This window comes from Notolepis coatsorum, assembly GCF_963971535.1.
Source record: "Notolepis coatsorum genome assembly, chromosome: 10".
NCBI lineage: Eukaryota > Metazoa > Chordata > Actinopteri > Aulopiformes > Paralepididae > Notolepis > Notolepis coatsorum.
The window spans coordinates 86,652,437-86,670,936 of record NC_140174.1 but is presented as its reverse complement, the minus strand read 5'-3'; the positions used below and the strand labels follow the sequence as shown (position 1 = coordinate 86,670,936).

General features: G+C 42.8%; 1 protein-coding gene across 1 annotated transcript in view; it reads right to left on the bottom strand.

Moving 5' to 3' along the window:
* emid1 (EMI domain containing 1) overlaps window positions 1-9,360 on the bottom strand; it is a gene marked incomplete at its 5' end in the record, with an annotated part of 178,656 nt that extends 169,296 nt beyond the window's left edge. Inside the window, 2 exons of the mRNA XM_084323082.1 lie at window positions 8,789-9,102; window positions 9,208-9,360. Coding sequence (XP_084179208.1) covers window positions 8,789-9,102; window positions 9,208-9,360 — 467 coding nt within the window. The remainder of the gene's footprint in view (window positions 1-8,788; window positions 9,103-9,207) is intronic.
* Window positions 9,361-18,500: the final 9,140 nt, after the last annotated feature.

The window sequence follows — 18,500 nt, the reverse complement described above, 5'->3', positions numbered from 1 at the left end:
AAACAAGGGACTAAACACGTTTAGCAATTATGCCAAACAATGTGGAATGCCCTGCCCACAGCCATAAAATAATGTGAATACCTACCCACCTTCAAAACCGCTCTAAAAAAGCACCTACGGGAGGCAGCAATTCGAAACTGGCCCGGTAAATATCCAACTCCCCCCCCCCACTGTACAGTTTCCTCCCCCTCAAATGTATGTATTCGCTTTTAGAAACTCTGTTTGTAAATGAACAGTACTGTATATTTGTATATCTTGTATGTCATAAATGTCTGGATGTAACAGTACTGTATATTTGTATGTCATGTATGTCATAAATGTTATGAATTGAAAATGGGGGACCTGATGTAAACAAGACGAAAGTCTTTCTCTGGTCTGCATCCCCTTAATATAACAATTGTGTGTATTAAGCCGTACTGTATTGTACCCATTCTGCAATCTGTTAATAAAATGTTCAATCAATCAATCAATCAATCAATCAAACACTACACAACATCTCATCTCTTCACATTATTTGCGACGGTCCTTCAAGCCTTCACAATGCCAAACCAACCTTCTCCAATCCAACTATGCTACAGCAGAACCAGCTCAGCGCCTGCCTTGGCTTGGGATCCCTCCTCACTTCACCAGAGCTTCTATCCCCAGGCCATCAGGATGCTCAATGACTCCATGTAACAACCCATCATCTACACTCATTGCACACACATCCACATGCACACACTCACTTTTAAACAAACACTCACCTCAACACTAACTTTAGTCACTTTAATACTACATTACATTTATCTATTATTAAAGAGATTTGCACTACATTCATACCTCATATGCAATTGCACCTTACCTCAAAGTTTTGTACCTCATTTCTGCATTGTACCTCACTGTTTACAAATTTTTACTCACTGTACTTAGACTGTACATAGGTTGTACTTTAGATTGTATATTGCACTTCTTCTTGTCGTGTCCACAAGACACAATTACAAGGCTTGGCTAGATGTGGTTATATTGTATTGTATATTGTATATATGTGTATTGTATATTCCTCTTTACTTACTTTTTATTTTTATTGTTTTTGCTTACATTTGACTTACTTTCTTACTTGACTTCATCTCTCCCAAGCTAAGTATAGCGTTCTTTTCTGCTCTATGTTGGAATCGGATATTGAAACATGAACGAATGGGCCACTCATTTAGCTCTCCCTCATCAGGTTGACCTATATTCCCTGCGCAACTGGAGAACATTGGTTCCGGATACACTCTTGTGAGCTTGCTGTGACTAATCTGCCTTTGGGTAGTTGGTTCACTGACCCAGGGTCAGCGGAGCTTTTAAGTTCCCCGTCCCCTGTTTTTTGTAGCTTGTCTCCTCATTGTTTGTACCTTTTCTTCGCCATCACCTTTGTTGTTTTTAGTGTTAGTGTAAGTATTAACAGGTAGTCTTTTTTTTTTGCTTCCCCTCTTGTGTGTTCTCTTTGTGGCAGATATCATCCCCCGTCACATGGCTATGTGGAGGAAGGGAGATACTACTGCCACGGGCAGAGGAGAGTCAATAGAGTGTTTTCACCGACGTCACGAATGACGTCAGTGGCCAGGTGCGCCGCCATCTTGCCGTTACTCTGCAATGTAAACAACAGGTGATAGAATGAACGAATGAATGAATGGATGAATTGCGCGATGAATTATATATTTAAGATATGTCTAAACCCAAAAAGAGTAAGCTGGAAGCTGCTCGAACATATAGAGAAGGACTTGGTCAGCAGGAAAGGGCGCGATATTGTGACAAACTCAGACGAATAGGTGATAAAGATCCTTACGAGCTAGCTCCGTCGACTTGGAGTTGCGACCCCACAATTTTGCCTTCTGTTGCCTATCCAGATATAGTCAACTACCTAGTATTTTCGCCAAGCCCATACACGAATGAAGATCTTAAGGCTTACAAAGGGTTGGATGCCTACAACCAGATGGTGTGTGGATGGGTGAGAGACGCACAGTACCAGATTATCGATGACATGTGTCTTGTGAAAGCCAAGGTAGGTGGTTCACATAACGTTACTAGATCAACTGATCTTTACATTTAGGAAATTGTAATACCTAACTTTATTTTCTAATAGTCTACTAGTACACATTTTTGGATCAAAATGCTGATCGGTCATAAACAATTAAACCCTATTAATAAATAAGTAAATTGATGAGTAGGCTACTGTATATTTGCATATCTCTGTTAGGATCTATGGGTAACACTGTACTGTATATTTGCATATCGTATATGTCACAAATGTAACAGTACTATATACCTGTATGTCATGTATGTCCCTATGCCATAAATGTCATGATGTCATGTATGTTGTGTATGTCATAAATGTCACTATGAATTGAAAATGGGGGACCCTGATGTAAACAAGACAAACGTCTTTCTCTGGTCTGCATCCCCTTAACACGTACTGTATTGTACCCATTCTGCAATCTGTTAAATAAATTCATTCATTCAAACTCGCTTTTTATTTACAAGCTTATATTTGGTTGTCTTTTATTCAGGTACTCCATTCCCAACGAATAAGAGAAAAACCCCTGGAGCCCTGGATAATGGCTGAAAAGTCTGGTAGGATTGTTGGAGCCCACTGTACATGTATGGCTGGCCTGGGCGAGACCTGCACACATGTAGCAGCATTGTTGTTTCTCATTGAAGCAACAGTGAAGTTGAGGGACTCATCATCATCATTTCATCATTTTAGGAAAAGGCGTATTGGATGTTGCCTACTGCAATGTCAAAGGTGGAGTACAAGGAATGCAGAAAGATTGACTTCACTGCAGCAAAGAGATACAAAGTAAAATAAGGGCTAAAAGTGACTGTGCTGGTCATGTACTACAGTCACTTGAGAAGCAAAAGGAAAGTGCTAGTTGTTCTGCTCTTAAAGTAAACAAAACCCAACATCCAACCAGTGATGAATTAGCATCATTGTTCAATGCTCTTAGCACAACTGGCTCTAAGTCTGCTATTTTGTCGCTGATTGAGCCTTATTCAAATGATTTTGTTCCCAAGCCGATGGGTGAAAACTTTCCTCTGGTGTTAACGGAATTACGAAACGAGTATGCAGTTCACATGGACTATACTGATGTATTGTCCATTTGTAATGGTATTGACATTTCTGTATCCCAAGAGCAAGCACATGCAGTTGAGGCCGCTACAAGGGAGCAAGCTTCTTCCAAACTGTGGTTTCGATTTCGTGCTGGTCGGATTACAGCATCCAAAATGAAAACTGCATGTTGCACTGATCCAAACCAACCAGCCCAGAGCTTGATAAAAAGTGTATGCTATCCCGAATCATACAAATTTACCTCAAAATCCACTACCTGGGGATGTACTCATGAGAAATTTGCACGTGACATGTTTACAGATGGACATAAGAAATCTTGGGTGCTTCCCCGGATGGCCTTGTTTCTTGCGATTGTTGTGGTGTCAGTGTAATTGAAATTAAATGTCCATTCTGTGTAAAAAGTGACAAGTTAGATAGTGTTAATCTATTTTACTTAGAGAAGGATGGTGAAGGGAATCTGACACTAAATAGAAACCACCAGTATTTCTACCAGGTGCAAACACAGCTTGGAGTGTGCAAACTGGAATCTGCCTATTTTGTTCTTTGGACAGAGAAAGATCTGCATGTTGAGCACATTTTATTTGATGAAGAATTCTGGGGCATGATATGTCAGAAAAGCAAGCACATTTTTGACACAGCCATTATGCCAGAGCTAGTTGGCAAGTTCTACACTAGGCTTTCGTCTACCATGGCTAATGTATCCCTACAGCCTGGTGCATCTGTCCCTGCTGGTTCAGATGGTTCAGATGTATCCCTACAGCCTGGTGCATCTGTCCATGCTGGTTCAGATACTGCAGCAAGTGCCAGCGGGCAAGAAGAAACCTGGTGTTACTGTGGCCAGGTTGAGTTTGGTCACATGATTTTGTGTGACAATACAAAATGTCATATTCAGTGGTTTCACTATTCATGTGTTAATGTTGAGGTTGTGCCAAAAGGAAAATGGTATTGTCCCACCTGCCGTAGGCTCCCTCAGTTTCTGTCAAGAAGGGTCAAGAAACCTTGTAAAAAATCCTAGGTTATGCTATGTTCAGTAAACCGTTGTGTAGCTTCATAAATTTGTATTGACGTCTTCATTTATATCCGATGTACAGCCTAATTACAAACAACTCCTAATAAGTGCTATTTTGATTTCTATTCTGAAGCTGATTTGCACACTATACCCATGCTGTGATTTTTATATATATATTTTTTTATTTAACCATGCAGGCAAGCAGCACATTGGAAGGAGGATTTTCTGGAAGGAGGATATTCTGAGTGGGTAACAATTGTGTGTATCAAATAATAATAGTTATGTTATGTAAATGAGAGATGTTAATGCTGCTATTTATGCAATTTTTATTGGTGTTTTGTTATTGTTATTAAACACAACGTTGCATACAAAACTGTCTCTTCTGTTATTCAAGTGTTCTGATGGGAATGGTATATTGTACCACACGTAAAAATAGGTAAACAATGTCCAGGCACGCACTCCAGGTTTTTCCAAATTTATTGGCAGCCTGAAATCATATCATGACGTTTCGGTGTGAAACGTTTGACCAATTACTTGACAAATGACCTGTCGACCAAGATGGCCACAAGAAAATACAATAAAATGTAATATAACAAGCTGTACGCAATGTATATAAAGAAACAAGAGGAATTAAAATACAATTATATAGGATATAGTGTGTTTTGTCTCAAGTGCCATGCTTTCTCAAAATCCTGCAAAACTGAAGATGTCCACCACAAAAAAACAACTCAACATTGTGATTGTGCAAAATACAATAATAAAAATATAGGCATAAAAAAATTAAATAGGTAAGACACAAGATAAGCATGATTAAAAAAGACATGCTAAGTTCCTGATAATCTGGTTCCTATGTACACTACTATACAATTTACTATTTTAACTCTTAACTGATGGGCAAAGGTTCACCAGAGCACAACAAGACACTTCAATTAAAATCAACAACTGATGGGCAAAGGTTCACCAGAGCACAACACACAAGTCCAATCTTGTCTATGGTACAAAAACTGTCATCCTTGCACATCAAGAAATCAATTGGCAATGTCCCCCCCAAAATACAATATTTCTGGCGTACACTACCGATCACACGCTCAACATGAATCCTAACATGAGCTATTTTCCTTGTGGTTTCTAAGTCAATTGGAGCTAACTGCGACTTCCCTCGAGTAAAGGCTGGGATTTTGACCTGAGCCATTATGCAACCTAAAGTGTCCTGAATATCAAAGCCACGGTCAGCGAGAACTAAATCACCAGGAACAATGTTGTCCAAAAAGCCACAGTTTTCAACTATGTACTTATCGCTAACTCTTCCCCCCCATGCATTTGAAATGTAAGAGACTGTGCCCTGTGGTGTAATACCAATCAAAAATTTTACTGTATTATGGTGCTTGTAGGAAGACCATGTTTCCGCTCTGGCTATAAGGTTAGATGGACGATCTATAAAAACCTCAAAGCAGTCGACAATAACAACACATTTCTTCCCAAAATGTTTTCTAAATTGCATTGGCATGGTTTTTTGCAAATGTTCTCTTTCTGGCCATATAACAAGTGGTTTCATGCGAATATACATGACATCAATGACATCAGTAAATACCCTAGAAGCAGTGGATATTGACACATTGAATGCATAACACAGGAAGGTTGTAGAAACATTAAGCCTTAGTCGCATCAATGTCAACATCAGCATCTTGAATGGATTAAGCGACTTCTTCACAGGAAGGTGGGGACTAAGGTATGTAAAGAGTGCTAACAAAATCTGGAATGTAGGTAGACCAGTGAAAAATAAAACCTTCTCATCTTTACCCACAAATGCACTTTGGTCATAGGTAGAGGACAACTGTTTCACATCAGAACGCAACTGAAGGTTTTCCGCTCTCAGATTTATAACTTCATTGGTCATAGAATAAATAAAATCACCAGTCATATCAGTTTGAGTACCTATACTGCACACATTATCACCGACATCACTTGCAGCAGAATCATCAGCAGCAGATGGTATGTCCATAAGAAGCAAGGCATGAGCAGCATCCACCTTCAGTTTCTGCTGGGTACGATTCACACGCCGTTGGTATCGTGTTTCTTTAGGTGGTTGCAGAGAAGAAGGCTCTTGCTTTCCGGTCATATTTACAGATGGCACCCAATCTGGGTCATCTTTCTTGTACAGGTGACACTTTTTACCTGGAATACAATAATGAAAAATATAGCACACTTTAGACGCTACATTTTAGGAACATTTACAGAAACCGAGTCTTACACTGTAGTAGGTTATGAAATGAGATAAGAATCATATCCAGCCTGCATACTATTCCACTGTAAAATGATAGTTGCTGTTAGTGTTATTGATTGATAAGTTTATTAACAGATTGCAGAATGGGTACAGTACAGTACAGCTCAATACATACAATTGTTAAGGGGATGCAGACCAGAGAAAGACTTTCGTCTTGTTTACATCAGGGTCCCCCATTTTCAATTCATCATAAATTAATATTTCACATAACGTTACCTGACGTAACGTTACCATAACGTAAACTGAGTCTTACACTACTACTGTAGTAGGTTATGAAATGAGATAATCATATTCAGCCAAGAATATATTTCACATAACGTTACCTGACAAGAAATGCGCAGAACAAACTCGAATGTTGACAAGAGTCTTGCCGTGGAAATCCTGGTTCAGTTTGGCCAACCACAAACGTCTCCTTTCCTGAGACAATTGTTTGCCCTCTTCTCCTTGATTTGTGATGACAATTGGCAATCTGAAGAACTCCAAATGCTTTTCCCTATCCGACCTATTAGTACAGCCAAGAACACGGCAATAATTGACCATTTTGAGCAAAAATGAACTTGAAGAGTTGCTAGTTCGATGCACTCACGCGTTGTTTACATCCAAGTTTATCGCCAAGATGGCCGACTTCCGGTTTGATGACGCGCCGTGAGAACACTCTATTAAGGAGTTGATTAGGACTGATGGAATACACCTGTGCACCACGTGATCACACACACCAGACACACATAACATAAAACCCTAGGAAAGACAGAGTTGGGTGGAGGTGAGGAAGGAGCAGAGAGAGAGAGAGTGATATACATAATAATAATAATAATAATAATAATAATAATAATAATAATAATAATAATAATAATAATAATAATAATAATAATAATAATAATAATAATAATAGATTGGATTTTAAGAGAGAAGCACCTTTCTCAGACTCAAGGACACTGTACAAGGAAAGGATAGAAAAATCTAATTTTTGAAAAAAAATTAAAGATAAAAAATAAAAAATTATGAATATATGTGTATAGTAACAACAGGAAAAAACAAATAAGATAAAAGAGATAAAAAAAGGAAGCAAGGTGCTGTCCAATTGGATGAAGTGGTTGAAATTAACAAACAAAACAAACAAACAACAAAACAAAACAACGGAATCTGTGGCTTAAAAGAGTCAGGGGTGGGGTACTTGGGAGCGGGGCCGTGTTGCGTGAAGGCAAGTGTGAACAGGTGGGTTTTTAGCTTGGTTTTGAAGAGGTTGATGGTGTCAGAGCCTCAGATGGGGGGGGGAGAGGGAGTTCCACAGTCTGGGGGCAGCTACAGCGAAAGCTCGGTCTCCCAGTGTGGAACGCCTGGTGCTGGGGATGGTGAGGAGGTCGGAGTTGGAGGAGCGGAGGCCTCGTGCTGGAGTGTAGGGGTGGAGTAGGTTGGTCAGGTAGGAAGGGGCCAACCCGTGCAGGGATTTGTAGGTGAGGAGGAGGATCTTGTAGGGGATTCGGTAGTTGATGGGGAGCCAGTGGAGTTTTTGCAGGGTGGGGGTGATGTGCTGCCAGGGTTTGGTGCGCGTGAGGACCCTCGCAGCAGAGTTTTGGACGTACTGTAAGCGATCCAGAACCTTCTTGGAAGCACCAAGAAGGATTCCGTTACAGTAGTCGAGGCGGGAAGTGATGAAGGCGTGAATGAGTGTTTCCGCTGAGGTGTCGGAGAGTGAGGGGCGGAGGCGGGAGATGGTTCTGAGGTGGAAGAAGGCGGATCTGGTGACAGACTTGACGTGAGGGTGAAATGAGAGGGTTGAGTCCAGTATTACGCCCAGGTTCCTTACCTCCGTGGAGGGGCAGATGGAGTAGCCATCCACGGAGAGAACAAGGTGGTCGATCTTTTGGAGGAGGGCTGGGGAGGCTACAACTATTAATTCTGTCTTCTTGCTGTTGAGTTGAAGGAAGTTGGTGGTCATCCATGTTTTTTTTTTTTTAAACTTTGACCAGTCAGCTGGTTCTTTTAGCGTTTATCGCTTTTTCTGGTCAAGCATGACCGACAGAAACAGGTTGAATGGGGTATAGATCGGGGGAAAGACACTCTGAGAAAATACGGCGAGTCCGGGAGTCGAACTCGTGTACCCCAGATCCGTGACGTGCACGGTTGTCCCCAACGCCGAAATAGCGTCCGAGGTACGCGGTGAGCTACTGGAGCTCCCCTGGTCATCCATGTTTTTATGTCCTGGAGGCAGGCAGTGAGGGAGGAAGGAGGAAGGAGAGCCAAGGGTTTGGTGTGGAGGTAAAGCTGCGTGTCGTCTGCGTAAGAGTGGAAGTGGAGGCCGTGTTTCCTTATGATATCACAGAGTGGGAGGAGGTAGATCATAAAAAGGAGTGGACCTAGCACCGAACCCTGGGGAACACACTGTTTAACAAGTGCTGGAGCTGACCTGGACCCCCCGAGGGAAACATACTGCCACCTGTTGGTAAGGTAGAATGTGAACCAGGACAAGGGGGTACCAGTGATGCTAAGGACACTTTCCAGGCGGTCTAGGAGGATTGAGTGTGAGATGGTGTCGAAAGCAGCTGAGAGGTCCAGGAGGATGAGGATGTTGATGTTGCCAGCATCAGCAGCCATGAGGAGGTCATTTGTTACCTTGATCAGGGCGGTCTCGGTGCTGTGTTTAGCCCTGAACCCAGACTGGAGTGGTTCAAACAGGTCATGGTAGGCCATGTGACTCTGTAGCTGGGCGGCTACTGCGCGCTACAGACCGCGCTGAGGAAGGGGAGGTTTGAAATGGGGCGGAAGTTGTTGAGGTTATCGGGGTCCAGACCGGGTTTTTTTTAGAATTGGGGTGACTGCTGCCACCTTCAAGTCAGCAGGGACGGAGCCAGTGGACAGGGATGAGTTGATGATGTCTACCATGAGAGAACAGAGAGCAGGCAGGCCAGCCTTCACCAGGGTGGTGGGCATGGGGTCCAGAGAGCAGGTGGAGGATTTAGAGCCCGACACCAGCTTCATAATAGAGTCGGTGTCCACCAGGGAGAAGGATTAAAAGGAGTAGGTGGGGGGCGTAGCGGAGATTGCGTTCGGGCGTAGCGGAGATTGCGTTCGGGCGTAGCGGAGATTGCGTTCGGGCGTAGCGGAGATTGCGTTCGTCACCAACCCCGGAGCTGTGAGCTGGATTCGCCTGTTCGAATCCAGCTCACAGCTCCGGGGTTGTCACCAGCTTGGCTGGCCGTTCACACTAATACAATTGGCTGTATTAGAGGGTGGGAGAAGCTGGCGGGGTGGGTCCGGGTCATTGTAAACAGCGACTCCTACAGTTCGGTCAGGGCGCCTGCTAAGCGCGGATAGGACCTGAGTGGGATAGTGTGATCCTTCCACACGCTACGCCCTCTCAGGGAGGATCCGCGCTGCCAGGTGAAAAGAAGCGGTTGATTGGCTGGACGTGTGTCGGAGGAAGCACGTGATAGCCTCCACTCTCCCAGATGATCTGACTGTGGGGGGTAAGTGCGCAGCGACCAGGAAGCTTATAGCTTATCCGCAACAGTAAGTTACTTCTGGGGTAGGCCTGATTGGCCCCGACAGGCACGTGACGCGCAACTTTCTCTGCCGCGCGGCACGCTCCGCGGAGCCGAGCGGCAGAGCTTGCGGAATTACGTAACCGTCCAAATACGCTATGACTTTCATTCGGCGCTTCAGCTCACCTGGCAGAGCAGCGGTCCTGCGATCCTGCGGTCCGTTGTTGGTGAGTTCAAATCCCATCAAATCTTTTTTTTTTAACGTGATTTTTTTTTTAACATGTATTCTTTCGCCGGTTAAGGTTAGGCATGGTTAAGGTTAAGGTTAAGGTTAGGCATTGTTTCGGAGTTGGTTAAGGTTAGAACGGTTAAGTTTAGGCGCTGTTAAGGAGCTGGTTAAGGTTAGAGTTTGTCTTAGAGAATGGCAATATTCTTTCTATGGTTAAGGTTAGGCATGGTTAAGGTTAAGGTTAAGGTTAGGCATTGTTTCGGAGTTGGTTAAGGTTAGAACGGTTAAGTTTAGGCGCTGTTAAGGAGCTGGTTAAGGTTAGAGTTTGTGTTAGTGAATGGCAATAGACAGCCTATTTCCGCGCGACAGCTCTCAGCAGCCTCGTTGCGCGTCCTGAGTTTGCCGCGTCACGTGCCTGTCGGGGCCAATCAGGCCTACCCCGGAAGTCACTTACTGTTGCGGAACAGTTACACGCGACCAGGAAGGGGATTGGGAATTGGCATATGACTAACATTGGGATGGGAGAAAATCGGAGGAAAATGGAGGGGGAAAAAAGACCAAAAAAATAAAAATAAAAAAAAGGAGTAGGTGGGATGGGGCAGAGGGTCATGTTTAACAACCGGAGGTGTGGGGGACACAGGAGTAGACTGGAGCTGCTCCTGTGTACAGAGTTTGTGAGGTGAGAGGTAGTTGAAAGGAGAGGAGAAAGTGAGAAGGTGTTTGTGGTAACATTGACTGTGTATTTCATAATCCATATGTCTATAACTAGAAATATATGCAAAGAGCCTGGTGTGCTGTTTGGAACAAACTGAGTTTCAGTTGTCAGTGCTAAATGAGGAACCATGCTAGAAACAGCTGCACCAGCAGACCAACAGTCACTCAACCCCCACTCAAGCAATGGCTAATCTATAGAACAAACAACACCTTCTCGAGTTGACTGTATGTAAATGTAGGTGCAGAGGGCAGCTGGTCTAAACAGAGAACAGACTTGCTAAAAGAAGAATGTACTTACAGAATGTTAGACTCAAACTAACTAAACCATATCAATTTAAAAGGTAACTGACTCATTAGATTTGAATATCATTTAGAATGTCAATCTGGTTATGAAGGTAATGTTGTAAACCATATAAGCTTTAAATCATAGTTGTAATACAAAGTGTCAGTCTGGTAAATAAGGGTTGGTGCTGGCTCTTGTGGACTATTTGGTATTAACCTAGAAGCAATGACTGTACTGGGTTAATGCTAGATAGTCCATAGATTCATTACACAAACCATGTATATGGGGAAATCAAATAATATAAAGGGAATGTTAAAATGTCTGATTCATCCCAGAGGGGAGAAAAGGGGCCTCTCCCTCCTTATCAGCAAAAGGATGGGGCCACCAGCAGACCTCCTCTGTTTACTGAAGGACAACCCCCCGAGGAGGGACAGGGACAGGGGCGGACCCCCCCCCCCCCAGAAGATCATCTGATTGGGACCTAAGGAACAGAGGAAACTTCATATATAGAATCAACAAATCTAATTGGACCAAACGTATTATTAGAATGTGCTAGGATTGGTAGATATCAGCAGTGTTGTGCTAGTTACTGAAAAATAGTAACTCAGTTACTTTACTAGTTACTTCATTTCAAAGTAACTTTGTTACTGTACTAGTTACTTACACCCAAAAGTAATGAGTTACTGTGAAAAGTAACTATTTAGTTATTTAAAAAAAAATAAAAAAAAAAATTGCTCAAGTCCCATGCCCCATATACTCAAAATCGGTTGATCAACTTGACAGTTTCCATTCACATCACCGAACTCTGCTAAGCAATGTGGTCTAGAGCGTTTCATTATATATTCCCTCCCCGCTGTATGTATATTTCTCTCCCACCCACCCACCCCCTCCTAATGTACAGTCCCCTCCCCATCATATGTATATACTCTGTCAGGATCTAGGGGTAACAGTACTGTATATTTGAATACCGCTTATGTCACAAATGTATCAGTACTAAATACCTATATGTCCCTATGCCATAAATGTCATGTATGTTGTGTATGTCATAAATGTCTATATGAATTGAAAATGGGGGACCCTGATGGAAACAAGACAAACGTCTTTCTCAGGTCTGCATCCCCTTAACAATTGTATGTATTGAGCCGTACTGTATTGTACCCATTCTGCAATCTGTTAAATAAAGTTTTCATTCATTCATTCATTCATCCATTCATTAATTCATTCATAACCATCTTGCAGCGTTGTTATCAAAGCATTGCAACGTTAGAATAGTTAGGATATCAATTGTGCATGAAAGGACTATATTTATATTGTTTGATTAGTATTATGAGATTCCCTGGCAGATTTCGTACAGTCAAAATCCGTTGATCTTGAGTTTCAGTGAACACATTGCACTCACCGTCACCAGTCTGCGGTGGTCGAGATGTAACGTTAGTCCAGTTGACTCCAGAAGCCCTTCAAACATGTTCTTTATCTCGTTTCCATGTTGTATATTAATTATCTCTCCAAGTAGTTGCTAAATGGTTTGTTAGTTCGTTATTATTACTGCGTTCTTATTATGTAGATTCATAGCGAGCGTCCTCTTGTTGTTTACTGTAGAGAGCGCCTATTTCTTTCAGAACGTCAGTGGCCAATCAGAAGTGCGAAACCAGAATGAGGCTACGGAAAGAAATAATAATAATAATAATACTTCGTTTTATATAGCGCCTTTCAGTCTACAGTAAACAAAACAAACGCAGGCGAAATAAGGACGCTCGCTATGAATCTACATAAAAAGAACGCAGTAACGAACTAACAAACCATTCAGTAACGTAAGTAGCGTTACTGAATTTCAAAAGTAATGCGTTAGAGTACTAGTTGCGGCAAAAAGTAACTTCGTTTCTGTAACGCGTTAGTCCCAACACTGGATATCAGAGTATAAATAAGGATGTATTGATGAGAGAGAGAGGCCAGACAGATATTCCCACCCCCAGGGATTTCTGGCCTCCACCACTTCCACAGACTGCACTCTTACGTGAGTAAACTGTATGGAATAATCACTGTTTGTGATATATAGAGTAAGATGCCTATCTTATACCAGGTTTAACCATGTGGTGGCAAATGAGTAGTCTATTCCATTGAATGGGCTATGATTATGTAAACCTCATCAATCCTTTTGTACAATCATGTTTTATGAAAAATGATGAATAATCTCTGTATGTAACTGATGCATTTTCACCTTTGGGCCTCTCGGCAATAAATACATGAGTTTGAATTAAGAACTCTGTGGTCTTGACTGCACGTTTATTCCTTGCTGGCTATATTTGAAGTCAGATGAGGAGACCATTCTATCACTTATGATCTTTCCCTCCTTCCAGATAACAACCTCATTGTGCTGTAAATAACCTTAGGTATGTGCTTAAAATATACCACAGAATGGTGCGTTGTGTCCCGTTCTATGATGTCCCACGTAGAAGATGTGTAGTTAGTGGGTTTGGGGTGGCTAGCTGCTCAGCGCCGCCACCGCCCCCCCACACGTTTGGGGCATGAAGAGGTAAAGCCGGGGTTTGGGTAAAGTAATTATGAGGTGTTACAGTTGCAGGGTTTTTGCTGTCTGGAAGGGGAGAACGGGAGAATTTGGTCGTGTGGCCACTAGTTGGGGCCCAGGGTGAATGTAGTCTTTGCGCACAGGAATGGTGGAGCGGTGATTAGTTAAGACTGTCCAAAGATAAAGGGGGCGCACTTGTTGTCCAGTAAATATGCAGCTGGGAGCTTGAATGGCTGTGTGATTATTCAGAGGCAGGAGGCCGCTTTCGGCCCGCTTGCTTGGGGTTTAGGGCAGTAAATACGGGCAGTGTGTTTAAAAAGTCATGCCTATGTTGGCGGGGGGATAGAACTTTTTTATTTTTGTTGTTGTTTAAAAGTGGCGGCCCGACGATTAGTTATTAGTCATATTTAGGGACAGGCTAGGGCTGATGTTAGGAGGCGCTAAGAGGAGTGACAGAGGTTCACGGTTAGGAGGTTGCGTCGGATTGAGCAGACCTAAGATGAGGGAAAGTACGGCGAATTTGTATGATTGACTGGTGAATGTAATAGCTGAGGTGATCCAAGCACATAATTTAGGGACAGATAATTACTTGAGATGGAGTGAGGCGAGGAGCTGTAGAACGTAGATAAGAGGGGACTCTGGGGAAATAGGAATTGGGCTATTTTGATTCGTTTAGTTCTAGTGCTAGTTATGCGGGAATTAGGACCGAGAGGCCAACTAGAACGGCGAGACGATTGGCTTGGAGAATGTTGTCAGGGTCTGGAAGCTTTGATAGTTACAAAAAGGCAGGAAGACTGGGACTGTGAATGACTATGGACAGTGGTTGTTAATGCAGAGTAGTCAAAATCTTAGAGAAAAGATTAGGGTTAGGTAAAAAGTATGAGGAGTGTGTGAAAGTGGGATACTGTACCCGGCTAGTGGGTCTCAATTTTATTATTAAATATATGACTGGGCTTGCCGCTATGAGACTGTGTATGCCGCGGTGGTTTAGGAGAAATATGGGGTTTTGGCTTGTGAACACCAGAGGATGTTCGGAGAATAAATTTGGAATACTGGTTTGTTCTATAACTCCAGAGTGGACGACGGTCTGTCATGGGGAAGGACGGTCAGTATGCATTTTAGAAAGTCGGCATACCCAGGGTCTTGTATGTTATAAGTGTTGCACCATGTGTAATCGACGCCTCGTACGGGGGGTTGGTTTGTTTGTATAAAAATGTTTGTATGAATGTATTTGTATAAATGTATGTGATCATAGCAAGCTTGGCCGGTTTGTTATGTTGTTAAACGTGGATTAGAACGTATACGAGTCTGAGGCAAATCATATTGGAAGTTGGGGCTAGTAGGTTAGCTGTGGGGGTAGCCACAGTAATCTATGGACGTTACGGCGGCGATGTTAAAGATTTGACGGAAGGTGGTCTGAGGTATGGGTGTCAAGAAGCGAGTCGAGTGGTACGCTGATGTAATTGTGGCCGTATTGATGTTTATATTTAATGCGGTGATAATTGTGTACAGTGTTGTTGTGGAAACGGGTGTCGCCGGTTGATGACGTGGTTGTGTTGAGAGGAGTGTTTGAAGATCCTGGCACTACGGGGCCAGGCGGAGAATGCTGACGTCATGTTGTGGGAGCTTGATGAGGGGAGGACCGCGGTGCGCCCTTGGGTAAAAACGGCTGGCTAGGCTATTAGCTTGCATGCGGCTGTTCTGTGAAATTGCGGGCAGCATGTATGTGTGGTGGAGTTTTGGAAGTAACGGTTAGGAAGTGTTAGAGTGTGCGGTGGATGTCGGTGCATTGTATTAGAATGAAACGGAGTGTTTTGTGATAATAGTTGTACTTTGTCGCGGTACACATCGTTTGCTCTGTGTGCACCGTTTGCTCTAGTGCGCATGCGTGTTGGTACGGGAGGTATTCTGGGGTCGCGAGGCGATGTTCCATTCACTCGTTCAGGGGAAAATGGTGGGTTATATTTTTGCTGTGTTATATATGTATTCTGGAAGTGGGTCCGTTTGTGTTGTTTACTACAGGTTGTATTGCTACAAGTTTTGTGTGAACAAGGGGAGGAATTTAATGAGGGTTTGTACTGCAGACAATGCAGTAAGTGTATCAGTAGAGAATGGTATCATTTAATAATGGGAACAATATATATCACATATCACATGTGTACAGAGTATCATTCGGGGGCAGCCCTGGCTTGCAATCTTTTGAGTCTTGGCACATTTGAAACCACTTCTGGGTATGTTGTTTTATTTCTTGAATGAGTGGCCGTTGATGAAATGTTTGTTTGTAATATTACTTGAAAGATGTGTTAAAATGTGATTTTCAAATGTTTAGGGAAGTGATGTGGTGTTTATGCTTGGTTAATTTGTTAAATCTTTAATACATAGGCTGATGTTTTAAGATTAGTTGCAAGTCCTTGGATCACAAAATGATAATTTCAATGATGAAGACTTGGGTATATTGGGAGAACAGGTTTATTGTAATACAAGGATGGGTTTTTTGATAATGATAATGTAGGCCTGTTAAAATGTGCTATGACTTGTATGTGAAATATATTTAGGTACAGGCCAATGTGTTACTTTTGCCCCTGGAGGAAAAAAGCGTGTGTAATTAACCCGTTGTTGTTTGCAGGAAATGGTAGGGCCTTTTATGCCCAAGGGCCAACAGGGTCTAAAGAGAGAATGTGGGTTCAGGTCACGGGAAGCCACGGGGATGGGTGTGCAACTGTTGTTTATGGTGGGCAACTGTTGTTTATGGTATGCAGCTGGTGGTTGTAGTGGCTATTTACGTCACAAGCCACGGGGGATGGTAAGATCTGTTGTTAGATGGTTACAGTTAAACGGCCAGGAAGACAGGTCAGAGGTGAAGATTGCAGGGGGCAGTTGGTGAAAGATAACAGTAGAGGTATTTTTACAACAGGGGGACGAAACATGAGCAGGCTGGACATAGAGGGTGACAGAGAGATGAGACGAAGGGGGGCTAATTTAGAAAGAGAGTGAGTGAGCAAAGTAATTGGAATAGGAGTCAGTTTCAGACGCAGTTATGACGTTGGAATGGCTAACTATTTGATTAGAAGGAATAGCGTTAGACTCTCAGGGTACTAGGAATGCTTTGAGATTCTATCGTTGAGAGGGGGTTCCTAGACTCCCTCTGGCAGTGGGTAAGAATACAGTAAGGAGGCTGTAGTGCAGAGATTGAGTGTAGATTGTGTTAGCAGGAAAGTTGAGAGCAGGAGAGGAAGGGCAACTAACAATTGAATGATGATTAATGAGTTATGTTGTGTTGTGGGTGTATGTTTTTTTTGGTCTTTGGTCTCTGTGGTCTTGACTGCACGTTTATTCCTTGCTGGCTATATTTGAAGTCAGATGAGGAGACCATTCTATCACTTATGATCTTTCCCTCCTTCCAGATAACAACCTCATTGTGCTGTAAATAACCTTAGGTATGTGCTTAGAATATACCACATGTTCGTGGTACTGGGCCCTAGACTGGCTGAGAAACCCCCTTGTGAAACTGACCCTGGACCGGAAGACAAACCCTGAGTATTGAACATTCCCTTTTTTGTACGAGAGCCTGATACGTGTTTTGACCCTGGACTGTTATCCGACTACTCTAATTGCCCATCGGACGTTTGTGCTTTCATTCAATAAATATCTTTTATTTATTGAAATTGTGCTTGTGTGGACAATTGAATTTGTTTGTTTTGAACCGTGTCGAGCCTGAACACCACCAGGCTCGTCACATCGTGTTGATTGATTGATTGAAAACCTTATTAACAGATTGCAGAATGGGTACAATACAGTACGGCTCAATACACACAATTGTTAAGGGGATGCAGACCAGAGAAAGACTTTCATCTTGTTTACATCAGGGTCCCCCATTTTCAATTCATCATAACATTTATGACATACACGACATACAGATAAACAGTAGCCTACTGTTACATCCAGACATTTATGACATACAAGATATATAAATATACAGTACTGTTTAAGAGACAGAGTTTCTAAAAGACAGTATACATTTGAGGGGGAAGAAACTGTACATTGGAGGGGGTTCCACATTGATGTGGCATAATTGCGAAACGTGTTTAGTCCCTTGTTTGAGCCGAATCTGGGTTGAACAGGATTTGTGGAACTCCCTCTGGTGTTGTGGTTGTGGTATTCACTGACCTTTGGGAAGTATTTCACCCGTTGTTGGTAGCGTGTTGGACCCATAGCACTGACTCCACTAGTAGCAGGTTTGGGGGAATCCCTCGTGGTGGTAATTCCCCTAACCCCAGGCAGCCAAGTGTGTGAACTACCTCTTGCCTAGACTTCCGGTTTAGCTACAATATGTAGCGCACGTGTTTGGTAACAGCTCCGCTCCTGTCAACGTTAAATTTCGTTCAAAAACATTATTTTAACAAATACCAATGAGATTAAACCACATCGTATGTATTAATAGGAACTTCTACTAACTATATCAAAAGACATAAAGACTCAACATGGATGGTAAGGATAAGAAAAAGGTTGGAAAGAAACACGAAGCAGCAAATCCAACGGCGACGATTGAGACACGTTCAAGAAAAACAACAGGCGACGCGGCGGCAGATCCGTTGTTGACAACCCCCGATGAGAATATACCGGGACCATCGACGACTGGCTCTGAGAGGGAGACAATAGAGGACAACATAACGGGTACGACAGGAAAAAGTACCGTGAGGGACAAAGCAGAGGATTTTGAGAAGATAATAGCCAACAAATCCATCGCTCCCATCACTGCACCTACAATATCAACTGACACAGGCAGTGCAATTACTCAACCCGACTTCAACTCTCTGACTATCCTGATGAAAGAACAGATGGTCGCTTTCAAATTACACGTCGCACACATCGATACTAAATTCG